Below are 27,483 nucleotides of genomic sequence, written 5' to 3'. Positions count from 1 at the left end.
GCTTTAACGAGAAACTAACCAATGTGTAGCTTTCACGCACATCCAGAGCAAAGGTGCCACAACAATGTCCTCCTGTGAAGAGACTCTCCACAGGGGGGCACTTCAGGGTCTGGCGCATTTACAAAGGTATGTTCACGTACATCAGTCCTCCTGGAAATGAATCTGTATGGGATGCAGCTATAGAAGCGAACCGGCTGCGTCTTCAGACTGTTTGAAGACTGAAAGAAAATAGGGGGTTGATAATGTCCCACTGTGAGTTTGCTATTTGAGGTTTGCTCTGCCGAAAGATGCTCAGCCACCCGTAGCCCTTCTCGCTGCGCCTCACCTGAGAGAACAGGAACTGACGGCGAGCTAACGTTAGCAAACAAGTTTCATAAAGTCGGTCCTGTTAGCCGCGTCTTCAGGAGGAGCTGAGTGATGCTAATAGGCGACTAGCTGGGTGCTTTGTTCCGCGACTGATACTGACACTGACACTGGTGAGGGTGAGTTTAATACGGCACCGAGGTGGTGAAGGGTTGTGTGCTGGTTTGTGCAGCGGAGCAGGTTCTGTTTGTTTCTCTCTCCGTTTTATCCTCAGGGAAGTTCCTTCAGCAGCGTTTCCCTCACCGTGAGGCTGCAGGTAGGCTCTCAGCTCAGCTTAGCTCAGCTCAGCTCAGCTCCTTTGGTGCTGTTGCTTTCTTAACGCCATTTACAGCTGTGTTTTAAAGAGGAATTCTAAATCTCTGCAACATTTGTGCGTAAATAAATCATTAACATGTAGACAACGTCGTTGAGAGCAGTTTGATGTGAGATGCTCCGTCCTAGAGAAACCTACCAGGTCAGCGTTTTTCACAGTGGTGGTGATGGGAACCAGACGTCTGAAGAGCTTAATGCATCCAAAAGCTCCCTCACAGAAAGCTATTACATGGAAATGGTTAGGAATACCCTGCTGGATACCGGAGAGCTTGTTAATCTAGTCTTGAAATAAGGTTCTCAGCTAAAAAGCAGGGTGCAAAGGCAAAGAACACCACCACACCCCCCCAAAACCCCTTTATTTAGCTTTACCACTGGTTTACCATTATCGACATATCTATAAATGCTCAGAAGACGCGCATAGGCTTACTGCTTGTTTTAGGTAGTAAATAAAATGGTTAGATATGGGCATGATGCAGTGTGACGCTTGGTTCCTATCACCACCATTGTAGAGAAACCTGAGTTGGTAGTTTCTCTGTAGCAAACCACTTCACATCAGAGCTCTGAGTGACTTTGTTTACATTTCAATGATTAAATTATGCAGAAATTTAGATCACATCAGTCTGTAGATGCTCAGTCTATAGATGGTTGAAAGCAAATGCCGGTTCTCTCTTTATGTGACCATGGCCACATTGTCATGGTCATGTTCGCTTCCCCCCTTCAGGCCTGACAGCACAGAGAATGAGTAGAGGAGGAAACCGCCTGGTGAAGCAGCTGTCGAGTCCTTGTTTGGGAAATGGTGAGTTTTTCTCTCTACATCCAAACATGGAACAAAAAAACATTGCAACTTTTAACTGCATTTCCATCCTAAAAGTGCTCTTGAAGAGAAACAGGCAAGGCATAGATAAGGATATTTTCCAAGAGGATGCACTACCCCTCAAGTACAATATTGAAAGCAAGTAAGCTTTTTTTTTTTTTTTTTTTTTTTTAAAGCTGCAGCCAAGGAGGTCATGCTCCTTGTTCTTTTAATAACTGAGGCAATCACAAACACTGAAAAGGTCCAGTGAGGACAGCTGGTTTCTTGGCCAGAGTCTGTGGAGAAGACCTTCACTATTGCTTAAACAGTCTGAGACTTTGATAAATGACAAAGTCTCCACTTGGGTGTCAACAGAGACTCTGCTGTTCTGGTGCAGTGATGTCCCCTCTGTTCTCATTGACCTGCGTTACAACTCTCAGCCTGGACCATTAAAATCCAACCAGCATTCTGTTAATCTGTCATAAAGCTCAAATCCCTCAGCCAGCCATCTGATCCACACTGCTTACTGATCAATAAGATGGAGAGAATGAGAGCGCTGGTACATCTGATTCAAACATAGCCTCTTCAGTGATTCATTCATCTCTCTCCAGCAATAGGAATTAAAGGGCTCATGTCATTTTTCCTCTGAGGTCCTCTTATGTTTGCGTGTATATGTACTAAATGTACTAAAACAGTCACAAGTCATTTTTACATGGCTGTCTTTATCCTATATGATTAAACAGGCTGTTTTGATGACTGCGTCTTTGAGAGCGATATGTGTGAATTGTCTCCGTTCCAATTGGCTGCCCTGTATTGCAACTCATTCACAAAGCAGCCTTTGACGTAACTGGGAGTGGGTAGGGCTAAACTGCTGTAGACCGAATAGTAACATATCGCTGCTTTTTATCCCCAAGATGGTAACTTTACAGGAAAAGGAAAAAAAAACTACTTCACATTTAATGTATGTCATTGGAACCCGACACCCCCCCAGTCATTTTGGGTCGTTTCTTTTGGTCCATTCATCATGAAACTTGCACACAATGTGAAGACCAGCAGGCATTTTTAAACTATGTCAAAATCTGAAAAACGGCAGAAATGCAGATGCAAGGTTTTCTTCAGACAGCAGCGATATATGACAATAGACCTGTGCTGGTAACAGAGTACTCTTATTTAGGTGACTGTGTGGAAAATATACACAATATACAGTTAAACCACCAGGCTAGTGGAGGGTGGGGTACTGTTGTTTTACTGTTACTGTTGTTTTACTGTTACCTTATGTTGAAGTGGACATGGGCAAAGACAGTGACTCCATGTGAGTTGAGTCTTAATCTTTGCCAAATAAACAAACATAATAAAACACAGTTCAGAAAAACTTGTGGTTGTATAATATAGTCATCTTTTTTGTAGTTAATCTATGAATCCAATTTCAAGCAAGTTGAGACAGTAGGTAAAATGCAAATAAAAACAGAATGCAATGATTAGCAGAGCTCTTTTGGCCTTATTCAATTAAAAAAAAAAAAGTATGACTAAGATATTTAATGTCAACTAATTATTTTGTATATGAACAACATTCAGTAATTATTTGGGAACTAAGGACACAAATTATTGTAGTTTTGAAATATAACAATTTTATAGAACAATTCAACACCCTGGGGTCACCGTTGTTGTATGTTGTACTTCATTATGTGCCATACATTTTTAATGGGTATGCACTGCGGGCCGGTCTAGCACTTGCACGCTCTTACTGTGAAGACCCACAGTCATAACACGTGCAGAATGTGGTTTGCCATTGTCTTGCTGAAATAATCAGTGGCGTCTCTGAAAAAGGTGCCGATTAGATGGCAGCATATGTTGATCCAAAATGTTTATGCACCCCTGAGCATTAATGGTGCTTTTAGATACTCTATATGCAAGTTACATATGCCACTGGTACTAACACACCCTCATACCATGACAGTTTTTGGCTTTTCAACTTTACACTGGTAACAGTCGGGATGGTTTCTGGTTCCAGTTTCTGTCAGTCTGTCTCGGATGAGCTTTAGCCCAGAGATATAGCCTTTTGCCTTGTGTGGTAGAGTCTTCACTTACATATGTAGATGCAGCGATGAACTGTGTTTACTGACCAAGGTTTTCTGAAATGTCCCAAGCCCATGTGGTTATATTCATTACTAAAGCATGTTGGTTTAAATGTAGTGCTGTCCGAAGGAGTGACAATCATAGGCATGCAATATATATTTTCAGCCTTGTCCAAACAAATTCTCTCAATCTCTAAATAATGTTATGGACTGTAGATGGTGTCATGTTCTTAAAATGTTTGTTTTTAAAAACTGAACATTTTAATGATACTTAATTTATACCCAGGAATCAGCTAGGCAAGAATCAGGAGACTAGAGCTTCAGTATTGACTGGAGTTTATTTCCACATACAGAGCGCAGTGGATCAACAGTCAATCAGCAGGATCAGGAGTGTAGTCTAACAAGAATATTTTGGAAGAACCTTATATACATTGAAAAACTAAGGAGGGGGAAAAGGAGTTTGAGGAGGGTTAAGGAAGGATTGCAGAAGGAGAGATGTAGGGGGATGAGACCTTAAGGTCGTGAGACAAAGGGTCATTTCAATACAAAAACGAGGTAGGGGGCAAGGTGAGAGTGTGAGAGTTATCACCGCTTAGGCAAGCCAAAGACCATTTGCTAGCACTCTAAAATAAACATGGTTAAGATTATAAGAAAATAACAGCATATGAAGAGAGACTTACATTAGAAAGGAAAATAACATATGGTGACCATATTTTCTCTCAATTCCCCTTTGATTCTCCCTAATGGAGAATCACAAAATTGTATTTTGACTACAAGTATGATACATATGTACAATGAGGAGTTGAAGGCAGGAACAAACAATTAAAATGGCTATAACTGTACCGAATAAGGCGATGCCTATCTCTATTGGTTCCCAAAGAACTAGTTCTAGTGAATGAAAAGAGATGGGGAAAAAACATTCTCTCTTGAGTTATCCAAGGAAATGCTTGGAACATGATTTCCCCCTTGGCTTGTTCTCCATGCAATATCTACATTAAGCTGGTGATACTGGACATGATCACCGCATCTACATCTGTATAAGCCTTCATTTTCAAATTTTGTCTTGGTAAAAAATAAGGTCCCATTCCATTGTAGGACAAATGGAATGTATGTTCGCTGTTTCACTTCTACCAAGTCTGCTTTTATTATAAAACTAGCCAATAGTGAACTAGGTCCTAATGCTTCGGAGTCTTTACTTCTGCAGAAATGCCAAAAGCATATGGTTTCTTCAGGCAAAACATATCCATAGGTGCGGTTCAGGGAGCTTGGATGATTTGCTCCTGCATGGTGAAATGTCACATCTTCATTGGACTTGTGTGTGCAATCCCATGCGCTTACACCACAGATCATCGCTGTGATCATACACAATGTTTGAATTTGTGATGCATACATGATGTTTCAGTGAACAGCGGCAGTTGCTTGAGCAGGTTGTCCTGAAGGTATACTTGTCTCCTCTCCGTTGTCAGGAAGTCCTGAAGATACATTCAGTTCCTGCTGATTCAGCAAATCATCTGGAAGATATGCTCTGTTCTTCGGGTGTAGTGGCTTATGCTTCATTCGTCAGTTCGATGTTCTGGATGGAGGTGGACACCATCTACCGTCTATGTGGTTCTGTAGAATACACAAAAGAGACTAACTCAGTGAACTGTTCGTTAAAGTTTGGAGGTTTTTATTCTACACTCGTGTGAGGTTACAGAGGAGGCTGTTATGATAATGCACAGTGTGGAGATATCGTCACAAGGGTAACCCCTATGATAATAGAAATCATAGTTCTTCCTTGAGGATCTGTACATGACCCACCTGTCATACTGACCCTAATACTTAGTTCTGAGGAGCAGGCACAACTTTACAGTGAGAAATGTGAATGCATGTTTTCTTTCTTTCACACTTTACTGCAGAGTCAGTAATCAGAAGAACCTGATACGGACCTTCCCACATAGGTTCTAGAGATTGTTTGTCATGTTTCCTCACCATGACGAATTGACTTGGAATTATGGTATGGCCGTCTTCAGCTTGTTTACCCCAAGCACAAATGACCTGATTCTGAGCTGCCTGTACTGCTTGTGTTAGTATTTGACAGTAGTTAAGAAGTGTATCTGACAATAGATGCACATCTGCTTTACAGAGATCAATCACACCTGGGACCAACATTGGTCTACCTATCACAACTTTATACGGACTAAGCCCAACAGTTTTATTGCTAGTTGCCCTTATACTACAAAGTACAGCAGGCAATGCTGCAGTCCATTTTACTTCCTGACTATGGAGTTTAGTTAGCCGTTCTTTGATGACACGGTTTGCACGCTCAACCTCTCCTGAAGCTTGTGGCCTGTATGGACAGTGAAATTTCCAGTTCACGTTTAGAAGTTTACAGACTGCCTGCTGTACCTGTAAATGGCGGAATGGACCTGGAGGTGCCACTGTTTTAACAGCAGGAGTTCGCATCTGAGGTGCAACATTGACTTGATTACAAGTAACACAATTTTGAACTATGGTTTTAGCTTGTTCCCTGAACTTCGGATTCCACCAGGAATGTGAGAATTGATTAACCATCTTTTCCACTCCAATGTGACCCAAAGAATGTATTTGTGTAGCTAGGTAAGGAAGTAATGATTCGGGTGCTACTAGTTTTCCCCCTTTGGTCCAGATGCCATTTGGGGAGTCAGACTGTAGCTTGTGAATAGAAGAAATGTCATTAGTTTTACACTCTGTGATAGCAAGAGATGCAATATTAGCTGGTGATAAAAAAACTAGCCCTTTTAGCCACTTCATCTGCAATTCTATTGCCGTGTGCTTCAAAAGAATTAATACCACTGTGTGCTTTGACTTTCACGATAGCTAGGTCTGTGGGTAATTTAACAGACTCCAAAAGATTCTGTACTAAATCTGCATTTTTAACAGGAGTGCCAGCAGCTGTGTGAGAACCCCTGTGACTCCATAAATGTCCGAAAGCGTGGACTACATCAAAAGCATACCTTATATACAATCAGTATAAATGGTAACACTCTTGCCTAATGCAAGTTTACATGCCTCGGTTAAGGCCACTAATTCAGCCTGTTGGGCTGAGTAAGAAGGAGGGAGACTACCGTTGGTCAAAGTTTGAAAGCTGACCATCAGTGTGGGTTGAAGAACCATCCGTAAAAAGAAGCAAATCAGGATTATCAAGAGGGGCATCCTTAAAAACAGGATGAGGGTTGGATAATTCAATGCAATCATGATCATCCCCTTCCTCGTTAGCATAAGTCAGTGAAGACTGTTACTGACAATACACAGCCATTATTGAGTAGTGCTGATACAGAATGAGGACATTTGACTGTGACTACTTGTTCTAGCGTTCTTGGCGCAAATGCTAACTGTGCCAGATAGGTAGCATGTTCTGCTCTTAAGCATGGACCCATTGCACGTGCTACAGCATCTAATTTAGCTGAATGATAAGCTACTGGACGCTGCAAACCACCATGTTCCTGAGTCAGACAGGATGTCATTAACTAATGTGCTATTTTTATAGTTAAGAGGTTTCCAAGAATCTTTACCACGTTTCTGGGTTTTTTGTCCTTTAGAAGTCATTGTGAGGTAACAAGATAACAAGCTAAGGCAAAAAAACCACAACTAAAAACTTCCCTTGGAACAAAGGGGATAACAGCCACAAAAACACTAGGTTTCTTTACCAGTGACAACAAGTAAATTTCCCTTGAAACAAAGGGCATAACAGCCACAAAAAACACTAGCTTTCTTTATCAGTGACAAGTAAACTTCCCTCGTTTCAGAGAGGCTAAACTTTATTGACTCCTCTATCTTATAAAGCCAGAATTTCTCTTCAGTTCGAAAATGGCGTTTTTACTCACCAAGTTGGTTTCAGTAAGCCATCCGGGTCACGGCACCAAGTTGTTAGAAATTCGACAAGAAGAGTCAGGAGACTAGAGCTTCAGTGTTGACTGGAGTTTATTTCCACATACAGAGCGCAGCGGATCAACCGTCAATCGGCAGGATCAGGAGTCTAGTCTAACAAGAATATTTTGGAAGAACCTTATATACATTGAAAAACTAAGGAGGGGGAAAAGGAGTTTGAGGAGGGTTAAGGAAGGATTGCAGAAGGAGACATGTAGGGGGAAGAGACCTTAAGGTCGTGAGACAAAGGGTCATTTCAATACAAAGAGGTAGGGGGCAAGGTGAGAGTGTGAGAGTTATCACCGCTTAGGCAAGCCAAAGACCATTTGCTAGCACTCTAAAATAAACATGGTTAAGATTATAAGAAAATAACAGCATATGAAGAGAGACTTACATTAGAAAGGAAAATAACATGGTGACCATGTTTTCTGTCAATGTGCACACACTGTTGTATTATTGCTTATTGTATTGATCATTGATTAATAATTGGACAGTGTAACCAGCTTTAACTACTAAGTAAACATAACAAGTAAGATGGTGAATCAGCCAAGCTGACAGTTTATTGTCAGCTAAATTTTCATGATCATGACAGTTCTAGCATCACTCGTCACCTGTGCACTTGTTTACTTGTGGAAGGTTACAAAATATTTCCAAAATTAATAAAATTGATGAGAAAAATATTTAATATCTCTTCTTTGTGCTGGTTACAATTAAATAGCTGTAAAAGACAGATGACTGTGCTCTGTCAGTTGCTTATAGCTTGACTGTTTGCCTTCTTCTCTGAAGCCATTTGAGGCCGCTGAAAATGCCCATTTCATTTGACAAACGAGAGCTGAGGCACATTTTTACTCAAGACTAAAGTCATTTTTCATTCTTTAACCTCGTGTAGCATGAGAATGTTCTAAAATGTGCACCATACCATTAAAGTGGCTTTCGGTATGGTCTTTTTGTTAGGCACAATAAAGTTGGTGTTAATTAAGCAGTAGAACACAGAGGGAGTGTGTTATCGCGAAATAACATCACGGCTGTGATGATCTACGGCGACAAAAATCACAGCCGTGATGTTATAGCAATAACGCACTCTTCGAGTGTTCTATTGCTTTAATTCAACAGTTAAATAAAGTCCTAAATTCCTAAACTGGGCGTGAACGCGGCGTTTACTATGTTTTAATGTTCAGTTCTTTCAGCAAATTATAGCTCTGTTCGTTCTCCGGCTCCACGCAGACCAACCGACAGTTTGGGAGTATAGTGTTGTCTCATCTTCAGAGTTGGACCAAATTGGCTGTTGGTCAAATGTGATCTTAAAAGTGTCTGTTTTCAGTTTGTGGCAAAGTTAGACGTTAATATGTTCAAATGGCTTGACCGTCTCCTACAGCTTTCGGAGTCGTTAAGCTTAGCATTGCCATCTTAGCAGAGTGATGCAGTGATTTTATGGTGAAATAACAGCACAGTTAGAACGCTTCTTAACCAATCAGATTGCGTGCCTGGAACTAACTGTTCTTTAATGTAGGATATCACCTAGTTCAGTTATGTTTGTGTGTAATACTGCTGACTTGTCATGGTTTGCACAAAATAAATCAGTAAATGAGCAAAGTTTTATTTTTATACTGGCAGTAAATTGTTTTTGCCGTCATTGGGGGCTGTTGCCAACATTACTCGAGTGAACCATCACAACCACCGTTTTCTCAGTATAGTTTTCACATGTGATCTCGAACTCTTGTTTCAAAAAAGCAGTACAAATTGGGTTTTAAAAAGGGGGCTTTTTAAAAAAACCACACAAAGCTGGTGTCCTTGGTGACTTGTGAAGTTCTCCGTATTGTAAGTTCATGGCCAGGCTATAGCAGTCTTACTGGCTGCTGGTTAGGGTTAGTTTGAAGCTCTGGCGGGGTTACAGATAAAGCAGCTGTTACAGCTGATCCTCCTGGACGTGCATTGGATGCTTGTTAATAATAAAAGGCAGAGATAGGACAAAGCCCCACAGGAGCTCTGAGAACAACAGGCGGATCAGGTAAGCCTCACCCGGCCCTCCACCCTCTGTCATCTCACACATACTGTTTACAGCCAAGCCCAGGCTATTCCACAGGCTGGGTAGAGGATCATCCCATGTTCTCTGCTGTGAACAGGCCCCTGTTCTACAGTTTCAAATTGGCCAGAGGTCTGATGTGTAAACAAGCTGGAAGTGCATGGGCAGGTGTGCCATCACCCAAGCTAGGCTTTGGAGATGAAGTGAGAGGGGTTTGTTATAGGCGTTGTTACCTGCTCACTGAATGGATTACTTATTTTGAGCCCCTATGTCCTGCTCCCAGTGCAAGGTCATAGCAGGGATTATGTTGGGGAGCATAGGCTGGACCTGTCAGTCAAACAGTGGCTGGGGCTCTGAGGCAACTTTGTGGAACCAACAGGGTTGGGAGCCCTAGAGAAGAACGGTAGAGTCTCTAAAGAGGGTATGTTTGTGGAAGGTGTGGTAGAACATGAGGCTTACGTGGGAAAGCTGTCCATATGCAGCGGGCTTCCAGTCTGTTGACAGGCGCTTGCGACATGCTCACAGGATTAGTGGCTCTGCGGACGTGATGCCGTTGGCCTCTTAAAATAGAGAGATGGAGACAGTCAAGAACACAAAACCGCCACGGGCACAGACAGTGAATCAGAGTGGGACTGGACCTGACCCACATCACAGACAACGCTCAAACGTACATACGTAATTACTCAGAGCTGAAATGGCAGTGGCAGGAGCTGAAGGTGAGGATGACTGCAACCACAACTGCATGGGAGCTTGCTGAGACTGATTAAGGAGGTTAATGTTAGAGTCAGTGATTTTGAGTATCAGGCTACATTTGGCTAGAGCAGGAGTATTCAGCTCTAGTCCTGGTATAACTAAATTGTACATCAGTACTTTCTGCTCCTTAGGTTTTTTAAGAAATGTTGCAGTACTGTATTCCCAAAGCAGTTGTATGATCATTTTGGACTCAATTGAATTTTTAAACTTTCTGCATAATTGTTATATCCTATAATAGTTGTAAACAGTCATCCAGAGTGGTTTGGTGTGAAATGCTTCATTCTAGAGAAACTTTACCAGTCAGAATTGTTCGCAGTGGTGGTAGTAGGAGCCATGCGGACAAAGGATTTAATACCCCTAAAAGCTACCTTGCATGAAGTTGTTACTCTAAATGGTTGCAAATATGTTCCCTGGGTTTTTAGGTAACATTGTGGCCTAAATCATATTTCTTAAAATCAATTGGGGGAGAAGTAGATACAGGATGTCATAACAGTACCCAAAGAAAGTTTCTTATTTCAGATTTACCTCTATTGAACCATTCTCAACATTGCATATAAAACCTCGGAAGACTCCTATGTGTATTGGTCATTTTAGATAATAAATAAAATTTGCTGTATTTTCATCTAAACCATCGGTCAGCCTGCTTCTCTACAGTACATCATTTCACATCAGATCACTCTGAGTGACTTTGTTTATATCTCAACTGATGAATTATGGTGTGATTTTTGAAAAATCAGTGGAATTACATTTTAAATGAACTGCAACTTGTTGCAGTTCAGTGAGCTTCATTCTAAATTTAAAAAGTGTGATGGGAACCCTTTTGATTTTCGCCTTGTGTCGGTGCCGCTATAGATGCTGCTGTCTCTGGGATTTGCAGCTGTTGGCAGTTGAGTGACAGCAAGTGAGTGAATGCTGGAATGTAGGCTTCTTAAAAGAGGCTGAGAGGAATGAAAACCTTGACATTTCTGCCTCATAAAGGGCAGCCGAGGCTGTTCCCTGCTGCCAAATATACTGGGCTACTGTCCACACTGACACATAAGCATCTTGAAGCGATGTGTACACAGCCCACCATGTGTTGGCCCACTGACCACCTCCAAACAGTCTGGCCTGGAAACACACCTGGCACTGGAGGGTTTATTTTAAGCTATGTTAATAGGAGCCATGAAATACATAACGGTAGTTGTCCAAGTGACAGAGGTGATTATGAGCGTGGCATTGACTGACCCACTATGTCGCAGCAGTCTTGGGCACTAACCAAACTAATATTTTATCTCAGAGAAACGGCTTGTAATTTTTAAAAATCCTTATTAGAATTAATAGACACAAGCTATAGAAAACATCATGAAGAGAGTTCCTTTCTCTAACAGCACCTTACTTTGCACTAGAATTGAATGAGCACAAAGTCAGTGCTATTATTATTCTGTGTTTTTTCATGAGGTGATATTTGGTATTTGTCTTATCTTACTTTGTCTTATCTTGTCTTAAAACTTACATCGTAAGTTTTAATTCCTACTCACATGACCATTTTCAGCATTTTTTCAGCACTCTTTATCCATTAAAATGAAAGGCTGTTTTTGTCATTGTGTTATTTTGTTACCTTTAACTTTTGTGTGATGTTGATGTTCTTGTTGCTCAGTGGTCTGGTGGACCCACTGCATTACTTTTTTTTTTTTTTTATACAATACAGCCATAACAGTTTATGTAAAAATAGCAGATGTTTAAAATATCACAACCAACCAACATGGAGTTCTCTTTTAGCAGCTGTAGCCAGTCAGCAGCCTGTCCATGTTGTTCTGCTTCACACACACACACGTGCACATACAAACACACACAGCAGGCCATGCAGGAGGAGAACAGAGTGAAAGACACAGCACCACCACACTTTTATTCCCTGTGGGTTCAGCCCAACACGTGTAGTATAAATGTGTGGGGAATGAACAGAGTGAAGGCACTAAATAGGTTATTTTTATATGTTCACAGAAAATGAGCAAAGGACAAGGAATTTGAAGAAGGTTGTAGAAAATAAAACAAAATTTCTTCTTTTGGGTAACATTGAAAATGGGTCGCACAGACCCCAACACCACACAAGGGTTAAGAATATGTAATGAAATGTAAATGGCTTCTGTTTTGATTGGCTGTCCTGTGTTGTGCCATCTTCAAAAAGTAGCCTGGGCTGAAATGTACATTATCAATTGTATAAGTCAGAATTAAATTCTCAGAAACATAAGAAAAAACAAAGCTTCAGGTGTTCCTTTCAGATCTGTGGATCCCTTGGAATGCTGCAATAAGGTGTTTGCTTCCTGACAGTCAGGAACAGCTCAATGTTTAATCATTTTCCCTACTGCAGTCCAGTCCTAACTCCAGTCCAGACTGTCTTTAGTAGCAACATTACTTATCACTTCAGTGTGAATGGGTGGGCTAACTGCTATAGCCTGAGTGAGCAGTCATGTGTAAATGTGTTCATGGTTTTGACATAATAGTCATGATTTCCTTATATGAAGTGTATTGACTACATTTTACAGTACATTTTGATTCCTTCAGTGGTGCTTACAGAGTGTATTAAACTCTTATTTTAAGAATTGTATCTGTTATTCAAGTATTGTTTTCCCTTACATGCATGTATTTATATTATCTGTCAAAATTGACTGCTACTTTTTTGTGCAGAAATGCCCCGACAGTTCCCCAAGATCACCCTGAGTGATGTGGATGAGGAGGTGCGTCTCCTGGCAGAAAAAGTGTACGCCTCAGCGCTGAAGGAGGAAGAGAATAAAGATGCTCTTTCCATGTACACGGTGCCTGAAGACTGCCCCATTGGCCTGCAGCAGGCCAAAGACAGAGAGCTGCTCCGGGAACTGGCTGAACAGCAGTCTGAGGAAACCGCCAAGAGGTTAGCACAAGCATGCAGCAGTGTATCTGAACGTCAGTCTCACCATGCCCTAAATCACACCATTGTCACTCACAGCAGTGTGTTATGTTTTGTAATTTGATAATTTTGCTAATCTTTCTACAATCTTTAGAAAATCTCTAAGGTTTCATAGGGACTGGAGTATGAGATGAAAAGTAGAACACTGAAGAAACTGAGGTATGAGCTATTGTATCATCGTTGTCCAAAGAAAAACATGCATCTCCAAAATGGTAAGTTTACAGGAGAGGGCAAAAACCTTTTAATGTTCAATGTAAGTTAATGTAAAGAGATTTTACTCCAAGTGATTTTGGAGCGTTGCTATTGGTCAGTTCATTATTAAATGTTCACATAGTGTAAAGGGCAGCTGCCTTGTTCAATTGATGTAGAGAAATAAAACTCAACGAAAATGGAGATACATTTTTTTTCCTTGGACAGCGACGACTTGGTAGTGAAGATATGAAATAATAATACTCTGCTGTCAGGCTTATTTCATTGCTATGTTTTGTTTCCAGTCCGCTTCCCAGGTCTAGTGTGCTTGAATGGCAAAACTGTTTATACGTATATGCGATAATGGTTTCTTTTCCATCTCAAAGGCAACCCTAATCAGACTGGCTCTGTAACGCTATGCCGAAGTAATAGCCTTTAACAGAATTATTTACATTACTTCAGCATATATTTTTAACATAAGCTTTTAGGTAAGCTGATAAAGGAACATAATATGTAATGATTTGATGTGTTTCTTCTTATATGCTCAGGAAGAAGAGTTTTAAGATGATCCGGTCTCAGTCCATGTCCCTTCAGATTCCAGTGACTGTGGATTGGGCTCGAACTACAGCCACTCCACTCCTTTCCCCTGCTTCCACCTGCACCTCCATTTCAGACAACTTCCCGGAATACCAGAGAGTCACTATCAGTGGAGATTACTGTGCTGGGGTGAGTTCATGCACTCTTCTAAGACTGCCACAGTTCTATTAGCATCCAGAGTCCTCACAAGAACCAGAAAGTTCGACCATATTAGCCCAGTTTTATCATCCCTGCACTGGTTACCAGTTAAATTTCGCATTGATTATAAAATTCTATTATTGACGTATAAAGCTCTAAACAGACTCGCCCCTCAGTGAACTTCTCTCCCACTATGAACCATCACGCCTACTTAGATCACAAGGTGCTGGCTTACTACTGGTACCTAGAATTAATAAAGTTACATCAGGGGGGAGAGCTTTCTCATACAAAGCCCCCCAGCTCTGGAATAATATTCCTGTTAATGTTTGAGACTCAGCCACAGCCTCAGTTTTTAAGTCTAGGCTAAAAACTTACTTGTATAGTCAAGCCTTTGGTGATTAGTCTTCCCTGTCAGATCTAGACCTGCCGAAGTCTCTGCTGCTCTGTTATACTGTTATCTGTGGTCAGCCAATGACTGCATTTTTCTTTCCTTTCTTTGCCGAGCTGAATAGCTGCCCATCTTGTGCATCTGATGCTGTTGCCTCTTCTGCCTTGATTGGGTGCCCCTGCTCACCAGCCTTATGGACTGGCTTGACCCCCACTGAGCTTCTTGCTTTACAACGCTGTGCAATCCTCACCCTCAGATGCTGCTGCTGCATAATCATAAATTAATCAAGTTAATCACGGCTTTTCTTTTTCCCTCTTTGTACTATAATACTTTATACTAAAAATGTTTGCTATCCAGTGTCGACCGTAGGAGGATGGGTTCCCCTTCTGAGTCTTGGTTCCTCTCAAGGTTTCTTCCTCTTTAGGGAGTTTTTCCTTGCCACCATCACCGCTGACTTGCTCATGGGGGCTTGGACCCGGATTTTCTTTTCTCTCTGTAATACTGATTGTTCTGTAAAGCTGCTTTGTGACAACATCTGTTGTAAAAAGCACTATATAAATAAAATTTACCTACTATTAGTAATTAAATGACGTACTTATTGATTACAGATTATGTACTGATTATATGTGGCAAAAAAGGTCCATCAGGTGTTTCTTACGGTAATAGAGACCAGCATAAGAACTTTAAAACATGCATAAAGGCACAGTAACAAAAATAGCCTGTTTAATTATAGGGGATAAAGAAGAGTTGGTAAAATTCTCACTTATAAAAGTACAGTTTATGGTACATAAACCCACACAAACATAAGTTGACCTGAACAGTAAAATACAAGTACATGAACGATATTGGATATGGACTCTTTTTAAAAAGAGAAAGGTTAATCAGTGATTTAACATTCAAAAGGCTTTGTGGTAAAAAGCTCTTTCCTGTTTATGAACCGATAGTGGCATAAGTAAATTATGATGGACGAATGAAGTTGCGTTACGACCTTGCCTTGGCATGTTGCTTTGCCTTGTTTTTGAATGAGCACAGAAAGTTCACTCTTTCTCTGGCTTTAGATCACAGTTGAGGACTATGAGCAAGCAGCTAAAAGTCTGCTGAAAGCTTTATTCATCCGGGAGAAATATTCAAAGCTAGCTTACCACCGCTTCCCCCGGACCACCGCCCAGTTCCTGCGCAGCGCTGAGAACGCTAAGTGGAGGGAGAACGATGAAGTCTTGCCAGGTGTGTGCAGACATCAATGTGTATATTAAAGTGATGCTGGCAACATTTGTCACCTGTTTTGTTCCATGTCCTTGATGGAAATGTCAGATGTTAGGTATTTGAATTCTGTGTTATTGTTTCTAATCAACTTTGTACCATCTAACCATTGTGCAGATATCTGCCCATGCCCACACAAAGGAGAGGACCCCTACAGCATGAATGATATTCCAGAGAACTTGGACTTTGAACTGAAAATGAGGGACGGGATTATATACGTGTATGACAATGCTGAGGCTCTCAGTAAGAACAGACCCCGCTGCCTACCTTACCCAGACTTGGAGACGTTTGCCATGGACCTGAGCCATGTGCTGGCCATGATCGCTGATGGTCCTACGTGAGTGTGTTAGCATTAAAGCAGACAAGATTAACTCAGCATAGAGCTGGGTGGTATGGCCAAAAATGTTATCGGTCAATATCGATACGTGTCACAATAAATGTCAAATCGTTAATTCTAAAGTTTAAAGCCATCACTCTCACCACATTCTTTTTAGAGTATATTAGTGTTCAAACACTAGCTGGCAGACGTCTGAGTTTCTCTATTCTATCATAGTAGTTTAAGGAGCTAACCACAATATATTTGATGATCGCTGCAGTGTGAATCTCTCACACCAGACAGAGTCCTCCTTTTAGGCACATTTAAACTGAAATCAGTGTTATTTTTTTGTTTAGTTTTTGTTGGATCTATAGTAACATCAGTTTGCTGTATTGTGTGAGTGACAGAGAGCTGCTTTTAAGTTATCCAGCTGCTAGAAAAATTGGGAAGCTAGTGTTCCCCCACTCTCCAATGCCACACACACAGAATTCTAGGTATACTTTCGTTTAAATCAGGGCTGTAACTAGTTTAAACCCACTTTTTTGTTTCTCTTTTGCTGCTATGGATTGCAGTAATACTAAAATATGAGTGCTGTAACAGTGCTGTAGTTGTGAGGAGCAGACATGATTTAAAGCTGCTTAAGCTTGTTAGGAAAGAGGTTAGTTCACTTTAAGCCATTAGTTACACCACTGATCTTGTCACTCACACTTGTTCACAGGTGAGTAGCTTGCAGATCGCTCCATTCAGACAACATTGGCAAAATATATTTGGTCACTCATTTTTCTCGTCGCTCCTCCCTCTCTAATCATGTCGATAAACTCAAAAGTGTGCCCTCTTGTGGCTACAGCAGAGTAGTGTCTCTTTCCTTGCAGTAGGAAAGCCAACAGGGCTGTCGCTAGAACGTGGACGTGTGAGAATGCTCTATTCTATCGAACATTTCTTATATTTCTGTGGAGGAAAGTTATATTGTGATAATTATTGATATTGTTGTCTTGCCAAGTTCTAACTCAACAAATTAAACATGCAACAAAAAGCAGCTTCAAACATTTAGACTTGAATTTTTTTCTGTACTTAGGAAAACGTACTGCCACAGACGACTGAACTTCCTAGGATCGAAGTTCTACCTGCATGAGATGCTCAATGAAATGGCTGAGCTCAAAGAACTCAAGGGTGTCCCACACCGAGATTTCTATAACGTCAGGAAGGTATGACTCCTTTCCCTTTCCTTTAACCAATTCATAACTTATGATGTAACCAATGTATAACTTAAGATTACTGTTGTTGAGGAACCTTGTGCTAGCCTTTATCCTCTCAGCTTGGTGCCGTCATGTGAGAGTGGGAGACCTAGCTAGTGGGCGCCATTGCAAATGATTAAATTGTGTAAAAATTGCTTAAAATCTTAACAAAAATCTTAAATGTGTTCGTTATTGCTCACAGGTAGACACTCACATCCATGCTGCGGCCTGCATGAACCAGAAACATCTGCTCACCTTCATCCAGAGCACCTATAAGACCGATGCAGAGCGTGTGGTGCTGGATAAGGCTGGACAGAGACTGACCCTCAAACAGGTCTTCAACAACCTCAATATGGACCCCTATGACCTCACTGTGGACTCACTGGATGTACATGCTGTAAGTGCATGCAGATGGCTCTTGTTATGCGATACTTTTCTTTGTAGTTTTATGACACTGATATGAGCTGACTTTAACCTCTCACAGGGCAGACAAACTTTTCACCGCTTTGACAAGTTCAACTCCAAATATAATCCAGTAGGTGCAAGCGAGTTACGAGAAATCTATCTGAAAACTGACAACCACATCAAGGGAGAGTACTTTGCCCGCTTGATCAAGGTACAAAAAGAGTTTATTCATCATTCACATTGTCCCTTACTCTTATCAATAGACTTCCACTAATTCATTTGAAATTTGACAGGAAGTTGCTCATGATCTAGAGGAGAGTAAATACCAGCATGCCGAACCCCGCCTGTCCATTTATGGTCGGTCCCCTGAGGAGTGGGAGAGCCTTTCTCATTGGTTTATCCAACAGAAAGTGCACTCCCCCAACATGCGTTGGATCATCCAGGTGCCCAGAATATAGTAAGTGCTGTAGTGTAGTGAGAAAGTGATGTACAGCCCTCATCCAGTAACATTACTAAGATTATTTTGAACCGTTGAGTGAAATACTTTTTATTTTATTGCAGTGACATTTTTAAGTCACGGAAGCTGATTGCTAACTTTGCCAAGATGCTGGAAAACATCTTTCTTCCCCTCTTTGAGGCCACAGTGAATCCTCAGAAGCACAAAGAGCTTCATGTCTTTCTGAAATATGTGAGTTAAGTCCACAGGCGTTTGATCTCACCCACACATACATGGAGTGTCTGATACCTTGAATAAGCTAGGTTGGCCACAGCTGTAACGATTTTGTCAGTTGTTTTGTGGTTACTATCGTGGTATTAACTATTGTGGTTAACTGTCCGTGTGCAGGCACAGGTTTCATCAGTCAGTTTTATCAGTATGATGGGAAACATTTTTCTAAGCAGTGTGCCACTTGGAGCACTATGGCAGTGTGAGCCTTTTGGAGATATAGGCCCTTATTTCTTATTTTTACTCCAGCCCTTGTTTTCGATGTCACATTGCCTCTTGGCACTGAGTTACAAGGAGTAGTGGTTGAAAACTTCGGTGACCCTGCCAGTCTACAGTGATAACAGAGGAGGGTAAAGTTCAACTCCTCACTGCTGGGCTTTAGTTACATATAGGGCATCATTTGCCTTCAAAGATTATGTATTATGCCCACCCCTAATTCTTCATGATATGAAGCTGAAGCCAGCTATTTGCCAGCTTCTTGTTAGAATTTTCCAGTTCCGCCTTAAATGGTGCTGTAGTGTGTAAATGGAATGTAATGGAGTGTAAATGCTGCACTATTTAAGGCGGAACAGAAAATTTTGCCAGCTATCTATGCCAACTACTAGTTTTGTATGCTTGTTATGAAGAAAAGGACCATAATACATTGAAACAATATTGTACTAAGATAATTCAAAGGTTATCGTAACCTTTTTACTGAGAAAAAACATTTGTGTGTTTCTTTAGTTGCTTGTGCAACCAGCTTGCCAATTTTCAGTTTTTTCTCATAAGACTGTTTGAAGTGAGTCTCTGAAAAACCAGTGAGGTTTTCAGGCTAAAAAATACAGCTAGTGAAGTTAATGGCAGCACATTTCTGAAAACTATTCAAAAGTTTTCTTTGAAGCATTCAGTACTTCTTAACCAAGATACCCTCACATGTTTGTAGACGTACGTAATATGATTCCTCCAAATGTGTTTTTGCTAAACATGCTAAGCTGTGATATGTACCAGAGTCATATGCTCATACTTTTGGCTCCTACATTTTATTACCTTGCCAACATATCTCTTCCTTCAGGTGACGGGCTTTGACAGTGTGGATGATGAATCCAAGCACAGCGATCACATGTTCTCTTATAAGAGCCCCAAACCTGAGCAGTGGACCACAGACGACAACCCACCCTACAGTTACTACCTCTTTCACATGTACGCCAACATCATGGTGCTCAACAATCTGAGGAAGTAAGTGCGGTCTCAGCTATTTGACTTTGGAACCTTTCCAGACTGGAAATTTCCATTAGATGAAGGCATCACCTGTCAAAAGAGGGAACTGACTGCAGTGCTCACACCACTAATGGGCTTACCGGGTTCGCCTTAATTGTTCCAGTAAAGAGAAGCTGTTGTACTGCAGGGGTTAGAGGTACTTTGAATAATCTCTGGAGGACATGCATAGAGAGTGGGTTTCCAGTTGCATGGATGTGAGAGAGAGCGATTCCTGCAGTGCAGCAGGCCTTCTATAAATACCCCCATATCAGTAGCAGTTATGTGTTGGGTTACAGTTGAAGTTCTTGGAAAGAATGCAGCTCTGTTAGGGGAATAAAAGATGTTATGTCATCTTCTTTGTGGGGAAAGGTAGAGGTACCCATGGGCCATAGAATATTGTTTTTATTGGTGGAGCAAGACCTCAAGCCACTGTTCTAGTTGTCTTGTGTGTGTTACAGAACCTCGCTTTATAGCTTGTATTTCACCTCATAGCCACACTATTATTACTGATGGTTTGCTTCTATTATTACTTATTAATATTATTATGATATTCCTTAATTTGATTGGAAACCAAAATATTGCCAAATTGGTGTGCTGGCATCCTTTTCTGGTTGAGCGCATCCAATTTACTGTTTACTGGAGAGCAGATTCTTTAGCATTATAGCAAATCTACTTTAAAGTCTTCTATTCTATACATTTTTGAACTTGCCATAGATTCACATTATAGCACAATGGCAATAGTTAAATAAAGGCAAAGGAGAAAAGAAAGAAATTAACATGCTGTGTTAAAGACAATGAAGGAACAATAATTTGCATAATATTGGCGCTTATTTGAAGTATTGCCATATTTGGTATCAGTTATGTGTCAGTCATTCAGAGTGGTTTGATGTGAAATGCTCTGTTCAAGGCTACGTTCACATTACCAGGTTGAAGTGGCACAAATCAGATTTTTTGCCTTAATGTGACTCCGATCTGATGTTTTCAGGGCGATTTTGATTTTGTAAATCTGACCTGAGCCACTTTCATATGTGGTCCTAGATCGGATACATATCCAATTCGTGGCCATGTGACCATAATGTGATGCTCAGATCGGAATTCATGCTTTTTTTTCCACTGCGCCATTGCCACCTGTAAACGGTGGAAAAGCAGCTCATCTCACCCTTTTCTCCTTTGTCCCGCTCTAATAATGAAGCTGAGAGCTGATCAGAGTTAATGATCTTCTCAGCAAAGCTCGTTCTGCTCGTTAGTTTGTTGCTGATGATGCACTGACTCGTCACGTGATGTTACTGTGTAGGATGAGCACATGAGGTTCATTTTCAGGACACCGCTTTTTTCACATTAATGCCAGATTTGAATCACTTACCTAAACGAGTGTGAAGCATCGTGTCAGAGAGATCGGATTTGAGCAATGAGGCTTGTAATGTGAACGTAGTTTTAGAGAAACTTTTCCAAGTCAGAATTGTTCACAGGGGGTGGTGGTGATGGGAAACACATAAAGCATAATGCCTCTAAAAAGTACCTTGCAACGTTATTATATAAAATGGTAATGAATATGCAGTCTAATGAAGAAGACATTGTTTTAAGATAATTTTGAGAAAAGTTCTGGCCTTAAAAACCATTTATGGCAGAGAGGGGACATGCAGGGCTGTGAACAAATCTCAATAAGTTTGTCTAGAAAGGAGAATATCACCAGTCCACTCTGAATAACTTCATGAACATATCAACAACTGAAATTCAAATTTTGAAAAATAGGTGGAATTCCCCTTTGTTATTTTAATGTTGATGGTTATGATATGGGTGTGCTCACTGGACCTGTGCGATGTAAGAGTCTCTATTACCATGTGGCAAATACTAAGAACGTGTGTGTGTGTCTGTGTATTACCACAGAGAACGGGGCCTGAGCACTTTCCAGTTCCGACCACACTGTGGTGAGGCTGGCTCCATCACCCACCTGGTCTCAGCATTCCTCACTGCAGACAACATCTCTCATGGCCTGAATCTGAAGAAGGTACAGTGGGGTAGCCTGCCTGCTGCCTGCAGTGGCAGCTTATCTAAAACGCTCTCAGACACTCTCTCTGAAACACTCTCTCCATCTGCCTGGCAACCTCAACTCTCCATTAGCTTATCACACTTGAATGGAGCTGTATTACTGTTGCAGGGGTGCTGTGTTTCTGCCGCCTCTGACCGCATGAGTGATGAGAGCGGGATCAAAGCGGCTTCAGTGATGCAGTACAGGCACAAGCTAATGCGCATCTAGCACTTATGCTAAAAATGACCTGCAGGGTGGGGGTAAATGGAAACAAAGACACGGATAACAGATCTCTTTGTGTGTGTGTTCTTAGAGTCCCGTGCTGCAGTACCTGTATTACCTTGCCCAGGTGCCTATTGCCATGTCCCCTCTAAGTAACAACAGTCTGTTCCTGGAGTACTCAAAGAACCCACTGCGAGAGTTCCTGCACAAGGGCCTTTGTGTATCCCTCTCCACTGACGACCCCATGCAGTTCCACTACACAAAGGTCAGCACAAACAACATCAGGGTCATTCTACAGAAACGTCCATTTTTGTGTCTCTAGCATTTAAAGATATATTACACTTAAAAAAAAGTTAGGGTTACAATTTATTTATATTTTATAATATTAAATAAAGTAATAAGTTATTTTATAATAAGTTGTGTCACTGGTGTTACCGCATAAAAACAAATCTTGTGTTTTTAAATAAAATGACACTCACATCACTTGACTTGCTTTTACCTGTTTTCTGAGGAGTTATGATGAAAAGCACATGGTGAGTCCACTGTGTCTTTTCAGTTATCAGAGATTTTCTCATTTAGCTCATGACTTCATATGAAGCTTTTAGTTGACGTCACTGGTGTGACCTACTTCATTCTTGGGTAACTGTGGAAAAAATAGGATACAAATGGATTAAATTACATATTTTAGTGGATGTTCCATAACTGACTTGTCCTTTGATGCTCTGTAGCAGCCATTTTGTAAAATGCATTTTTTATCAAAAATGTCTCGGGTGTTACCTTTTATTATGTGTTTTCCAATGAGGATTGTTAACACCAGTAACACAGAAGGATGGAAGGATGGAAAAGTGGACGTTTCTGTAGAGTGACCCATCACACATAGCTACATATCAAACACTTCATCAGGAACACTTTCAAAGCTTGAGCAAACCTGCTGTCTGTCGTGTTTTGTTCTTTAGGAAGCACTAATGGAAGAATATGCTATTGCGGCCCAGCTGTGGAAGCTCAGCACATGTGACTTGTGTGAGATCGCCAGGAATAGCGTGCTGCAGAGTGGCCTGTCCCATCAGGTAATACCTGTCTAGCCTTTAAATGATAGTTTGGCAGAAATCTAGTTTACATAATTTCCCCCTTAACTTTCATTATCTATTAATAGGGCTGGTGCAAACAGCTTTTTCAGGCTTTGAATGCTTGTTTGTTTTTCCTAATAAGTACCTGGATACAGCTGAATTTTCACAATCGTTTCCAGGTCGTAAGCTTGATAGGAAGCAATCTGGTAGTGTGAGAGGAGAAACGAGTGAGTCTTTAGTCCTCTGATTGAACTCTGAAGCCCTCCGATATTATCAAACATGTTTTATATTTACGACCCAAAACATTCACAAGTCTTGTAGTGTGAGAAGATCAGAGATGTACTCAATGAGTGATTAAAACAGCCAATTAGAGAGCTAAAAGAACAGAGAAACAGGCAAAGAGATGCATGCAAACCTCCTGAACAGCGGAGCACAGACAGATGAGCTTTCTGTAAAAACTCTGGAAAAAAAGAGGCGTTAACAGTTTTGTAATATGTGGATCCAGTGGTCAAGTCACTCTCTTTACAGTTTCAGCTCAGCTGCCAGTTTGTAGTGAAATATTTCTCCAGCTCTCACTATGATAGCATTTCTCAACACATATTAATTACTAGTTTTCACTTCCACTACACATAAAAGCACAAACAGGTCCAGTAAGTTTAGCTTATTTTGGCTTTGTTTGTGTCATGTAATCTGAGGAGATCTGGGATTTCATACATAGCGCAAACTCTTTTGTGTTATGTGTTATACACTATCTTTGCCTTCATGACAAAAAGACATTGTGACAAGCTGATGTTTATTTTGTGATGCTGTCCGTTTTAGAAATCTGTTAAAATCGTACACCTAGCCTTAAAGTGAGAGGAGTGGAGGATTAAGGAGCTTTTGGAGTACGAAAGACAGTGTGCAAATATGAAATAGGACTAAAAAGGAAAAATGAATACTCAAGCACTATCTTCGTAGATAAGTGTTGCCATGTAATATCCAAAACTGCATAAGCAAGTTTATTTGATTACGTAATAACTAAACACGGTTTAAAGCCAGTGTGAGATGATTTAGACATGCAGTTTGTACATGCGTAATTGGTGGATTATAAGCTTCCATTATTTTACTACATTAGCCTCATACCTTCAGAGCAAAACTAAAGAAGCACACCTTAAATACCAAACATGTCTTGGCTGATTATCTGCATGTGGTGTAAGGAAAAATGGTTTGAAGGTGAAGGTAGGGTTACATCAGGGATCAGCTTTGAGCCCCTTCTTGTTTGCAATGGTGATGGACAACTTGACAGATGAGGTCAGATGTTTGCAGATGACATTGTAATCTGTGGTGAGAGTAGAGAGCAGGTGGAAGAGAATCTGGAGAGGTGGAGGTTTGCACTGGAGAGGAGAGGAATGAAGGTCAGTAGAGATAAGACGGAATACATGTGTGTGAATGAGAGGGAGGCAGGTGGAAAGGTGAAGATGCAAGGAGTAGAGGTCGTAAAGGTGGATGACTTCAAATATCTTGGGTCAACCATCCAGAGCAATGGACAGTGTAGAAAAGAGGGGAAGAAGAGGGTGCAGGCAGGATGGAGTGGGTGGAGACGGATGTCAGGGCTGATGTGTGACAGAAGGATAGCAGCAAGAGTGAAAGGGAAGGTTTACAAGACAGTAGTGCGTCCTGCTATGATGTATGGTTTGGAGACTGTGGCTCTGTCTAAAAGACAGGAGGCTGAGCTGGAGGTGGCGGAGATGAAGATGCTGAGATTTTCTTTGGGAGTGACAAGGATGGACAAGATTAGAAATGAGCAGATCAGAGGGACAGTGAAGGTGGAGCAGTTTGGAGATAAAGGAGGAATAGTGGATATATTAGTCAAAGAATGTTGGAGAGGATCTGCCGGGTAGATCTCAGAGAAGGTTTATGGATGTAGTGAAGGTGGACAAGGTTGGTGTGAAAGTAGAGGAGGCAATGGATAGGGCAAGATGGAGGCAGATGATCCGCTGTGGCGACCCCTATAGGGAGCACCCGAAAGAAGAAGGTATAAGGAAAAAAATTGTATAAATGGAATTTTTCATCAAAATGTCTCTTTAATGTAATGAAGCCTTGCAATCAAATGGGTCATTGTGGAGACCTTGTAACGGTTCATTCTTTCTGCAGGAGAAAAAGCACTTCCTCGGGGCCGACTATTTGAAGGACGGACCTGAGGGAAACGATATCCGGCGAACCAACGTGGCGCAGATCCGCATGGCCTACAGGCATGAGACCCTGTGCAACGAACTCAGCTTTTTGGTGGACGCAGTAAAGTCTGAAGTCCTGGGTTCACAACCAGAGTGACAACGCTGATTATGTTCCCAAAAGACTGTATCTACACATCCCCATAGACACGTGCATGCTGCCATATAGATGAGATTGCATGCATCAGGGACAGCAGTGTGCTGGTATTACTTGACATTGCCGCTCAGGGTAAGGAAAATAAGACCCTGTTGTCAACACCGTCTTCCATGTCAAAGCAGGTATACGGATGTCTGAGTACCGTTGCACGAGTTTTTCACTGAGCAACACGTCCTCCTAGCCTCAGAGGTTAAGCAGGACTCAGGAGAAAGCAGGCAGTAGAAAGACAGTGGAGTAGCTCCCCCTTGCGGAGATGTGGAGAAATCAGTTTTATAGGAGATGAGTTTTGGAGGAGTAGTGAAATAAATTTGACTATGAATGCAGACTATATATTGTACTGTGGCCTTTAATGTAAGCTTTAACTTGGATGAGACTAGCTCAGGAGTGTCCAATTCTGGTCACCCATACCTGCTAAACCCGATAACTGGTGAGATGAAAGTCCATTTGAATAGATACATCATCAAACTGTGATGTTCTAAGGCCCTTCTGGATCAGAGCTGGAGCCCCCTGACCTAGCTGGTCTACCTGTTGACTGAAATTTGGTACATATCCACTCTCCACCTCAAGCCAGTTACCGTGAGTTAAGATACAAGGACTAGAGCAGTGATCACCAACCCTCCCCTGAGATCTACGTTCCTGAGTTTAGTTCCAACCTGCAGTTAACACTCTGGCGCTCCCTTACCTAACACTAATTCACTTGATCCAGCCAATCAAAGACTTCGGATAAAGGTTAATTAGCTGGAGCAGGTGAGTCGGATTGTAGTTGAAACTAGCAGTGCATCCCAATTCACGGGATGGGGCCTTTGGCGGCAGCAAGGGTGGTTGCGTTACAGCGGCACGACTAGACTGTCCCATTTCAAAGGCTCCTTCATGTGTGAAGAAATGTGTCGTCCTTTTCCATGGTGACGTAGGATCCAACGGGTGCATCCTTCGCCAGCCAACATATCCTGAGGTTCATTGCGTGTCAGCAAGGATTCGAGAACATGGCGGCATCAACAGAGCTGAACAGTACAATTTTAAATATGTTAAATATATATAAATATAGAAATACTGGGTTTAAGCTGAGGTGAATGCCTAATGATACAAATGTAGTAAACAAAATCTCATCCGTAGCCAGCAGTTAAGCATCTCCAGCTCTAATAAATGAAAAAATAAACAGCTAAAATCAAAGTTTCTGGCTCTATCTTTAAAGAACATGACAAGAGTGGTGTTTCGTGATGCACCTGTAAGGGCGGGATCTCCGGTGCTGTAGAGCAGACCGTCTCATTTCAGTGCAGCCTTCGAAGGACGCGGTCTAAGGATCCAACCCCTGAATTGGGACATGCTGTAGATTCAACAGGAAAGTAGATCTCTAGGAGCAGGGATGGTGACCACTGCGCTAGAGAAATCACCCACAAACCTTGATTATTAAATGTGTAAGAAATTACAAACCAAAAACGCTTGAAACACAGAAAGCACCATGTTTCCCGTTTCATTTGCTGATAGAAATTCTCCATGATGTACTGTATGTTCATACAAACACCTTAAAAGCTTGCCTGCTGCCTCTGGTGGCCTTTTAATCCCACTTAATTTAGTAACTGGTCAGAAATGTTGCACATATTGTATATAAAGATATATATATAACAGCATATACTCTAACTGTACCTAAACATTAAGGAAAATGTTTGTTGTTGTGGTGATTAATAAATTGTTCTAAATGATGATGAGAAATGGAAGTCAAACCAAATTAAACGTATTCCAGAGGTCACTAGTGTGGGCTTGTTGGATAAATTCTCACAGACCATCTGAAATCAAACGCTTCAGAACAGATTCTGTTCTGCTAGAGGAGTTGACTAGTTTTTCTTTTAACATACCATCATACTTTTCACATTGGATATGTCCTCAGCTCATTGGAATGAGCTAAGCCAGTTCTGCAACATCATACGTAAACTCACATCTTGTGTCGCTGAAGAACGACTGCTGCTTATTAGCACATCAAGTGATGCATCAAGATCCCTGGACATGCACAGCATAAATAATTGGAAATTACACTGATCAAGCAAGCAAAGTTTATTTATATAGCGCTTTTTGCAACAGGTGTTGTCACAAAGCAGCTTTACAGAAAAAAAGAAAAGAGAAAATCTGGTCCAAGCCCCCATGAGCATCGCCAATAGCGACAGTGGCAAGAAAAAACTCCCTAA

At 41.3% G+C, this 27,483-nt stretch overlaps 1 protein-coding gene across 7 annotated transcripts; it reads left to right on the top strand.

Annotated features, from left to right (window-relative positions):
- Window positions 1-27,050, top strand: ampd3a (adenosine monophosphate deaminase 3a). Of its 7 annotated transcripts, none has more exons than XM_037545475.1 (17): window positions 12-126; window positions 578-619; window positions 1,397-1,471; window positions 12,872-13,094; window positions 13,868-14,045; window positions 15,501-15,666; window positions 15,820-16,039; window positions 17,094-17,223; window positions 17,456-17,650; window positions 17,738-17,869; window positions 17,952-18,115; window positions 18,220-18,346; window positions 19,434-19,597; window positions 21,506-21,626; window positions 21,961-22,134; window positions 22,826-22,936; window positions 25,070-27,050. In XM_037545475.1, exons 3-17 carry the CDS (start codon window positions 1,414-1,416, stop codon window positions 25,244-25,246), a joined length of 2,340 nt encoding a protein of 779 aa, XP_037401372.1. In that variant the 5' UTR covers window positions 12-126; window positions 578-619; window positions 1,397-1,413; the 3' UTR covers window positions 25,247-27,050. The 7 variants fall into 7 exon arrangements, with proteins under 7 accessions (XP_037401373.1, XP_037401372.1, XP_017562767.1 ...); XM_017707278.2 differs by lacking the exon at window positions 12-126 and adding an exon at window positions 144-476; XM_017707279.2 differs by lacking the exon at window positions 12-126 and adding an exon at window positions 144-482.
- The last annotated feature ends 433 nt before the right edge of the window (window positions 27,051-27,483 follow it).

The sequence above is a fragment of the Pygocentrus nattereri genome, chromosome 15 (assembly GCF_015220715.1).
Source record: "Pygocentrus nattereri isolate fPygNat1 chromosome 15, fPygNat1.pri, whole genome shotgun sequence".
Classification (NCBI taxonomy): domain Eukaryota; kingdom Metazoa; phylum Chordata; class Actinopteri; order Characiformes; family Serrasalmidae; genus Pygocentrus; species Pygocentrus nattereri.
This window is presented reverse-complemented; position numbering and strand designations above follow the sequence as displayed.

Bases quoted from the DNA above. Each gene is read 5' to 3' on its own strand.
- ampd3a (XM_037545476.1), top strand. From the start codon at position 1,414: ATGAGTAGAGGAGGAAACCGCCTGGTGAAGCAGCTGTCGAGTCCTTGT. The intron at 14,046-15,500 runs GTGAGTTCATGC...CTCTGGCTTTAG, and splicing joins GTGGAGATTACTGTGCTGGG to ATCACAGTTGAGGACTATGA. The intron at 19,598-21,505 runs GTAAGTGCGGTC...GTATTACCACAG, and splicing joins GTGCTCAACAATCTGAGGAA to AGAACGGGGCCTGAGCACTT.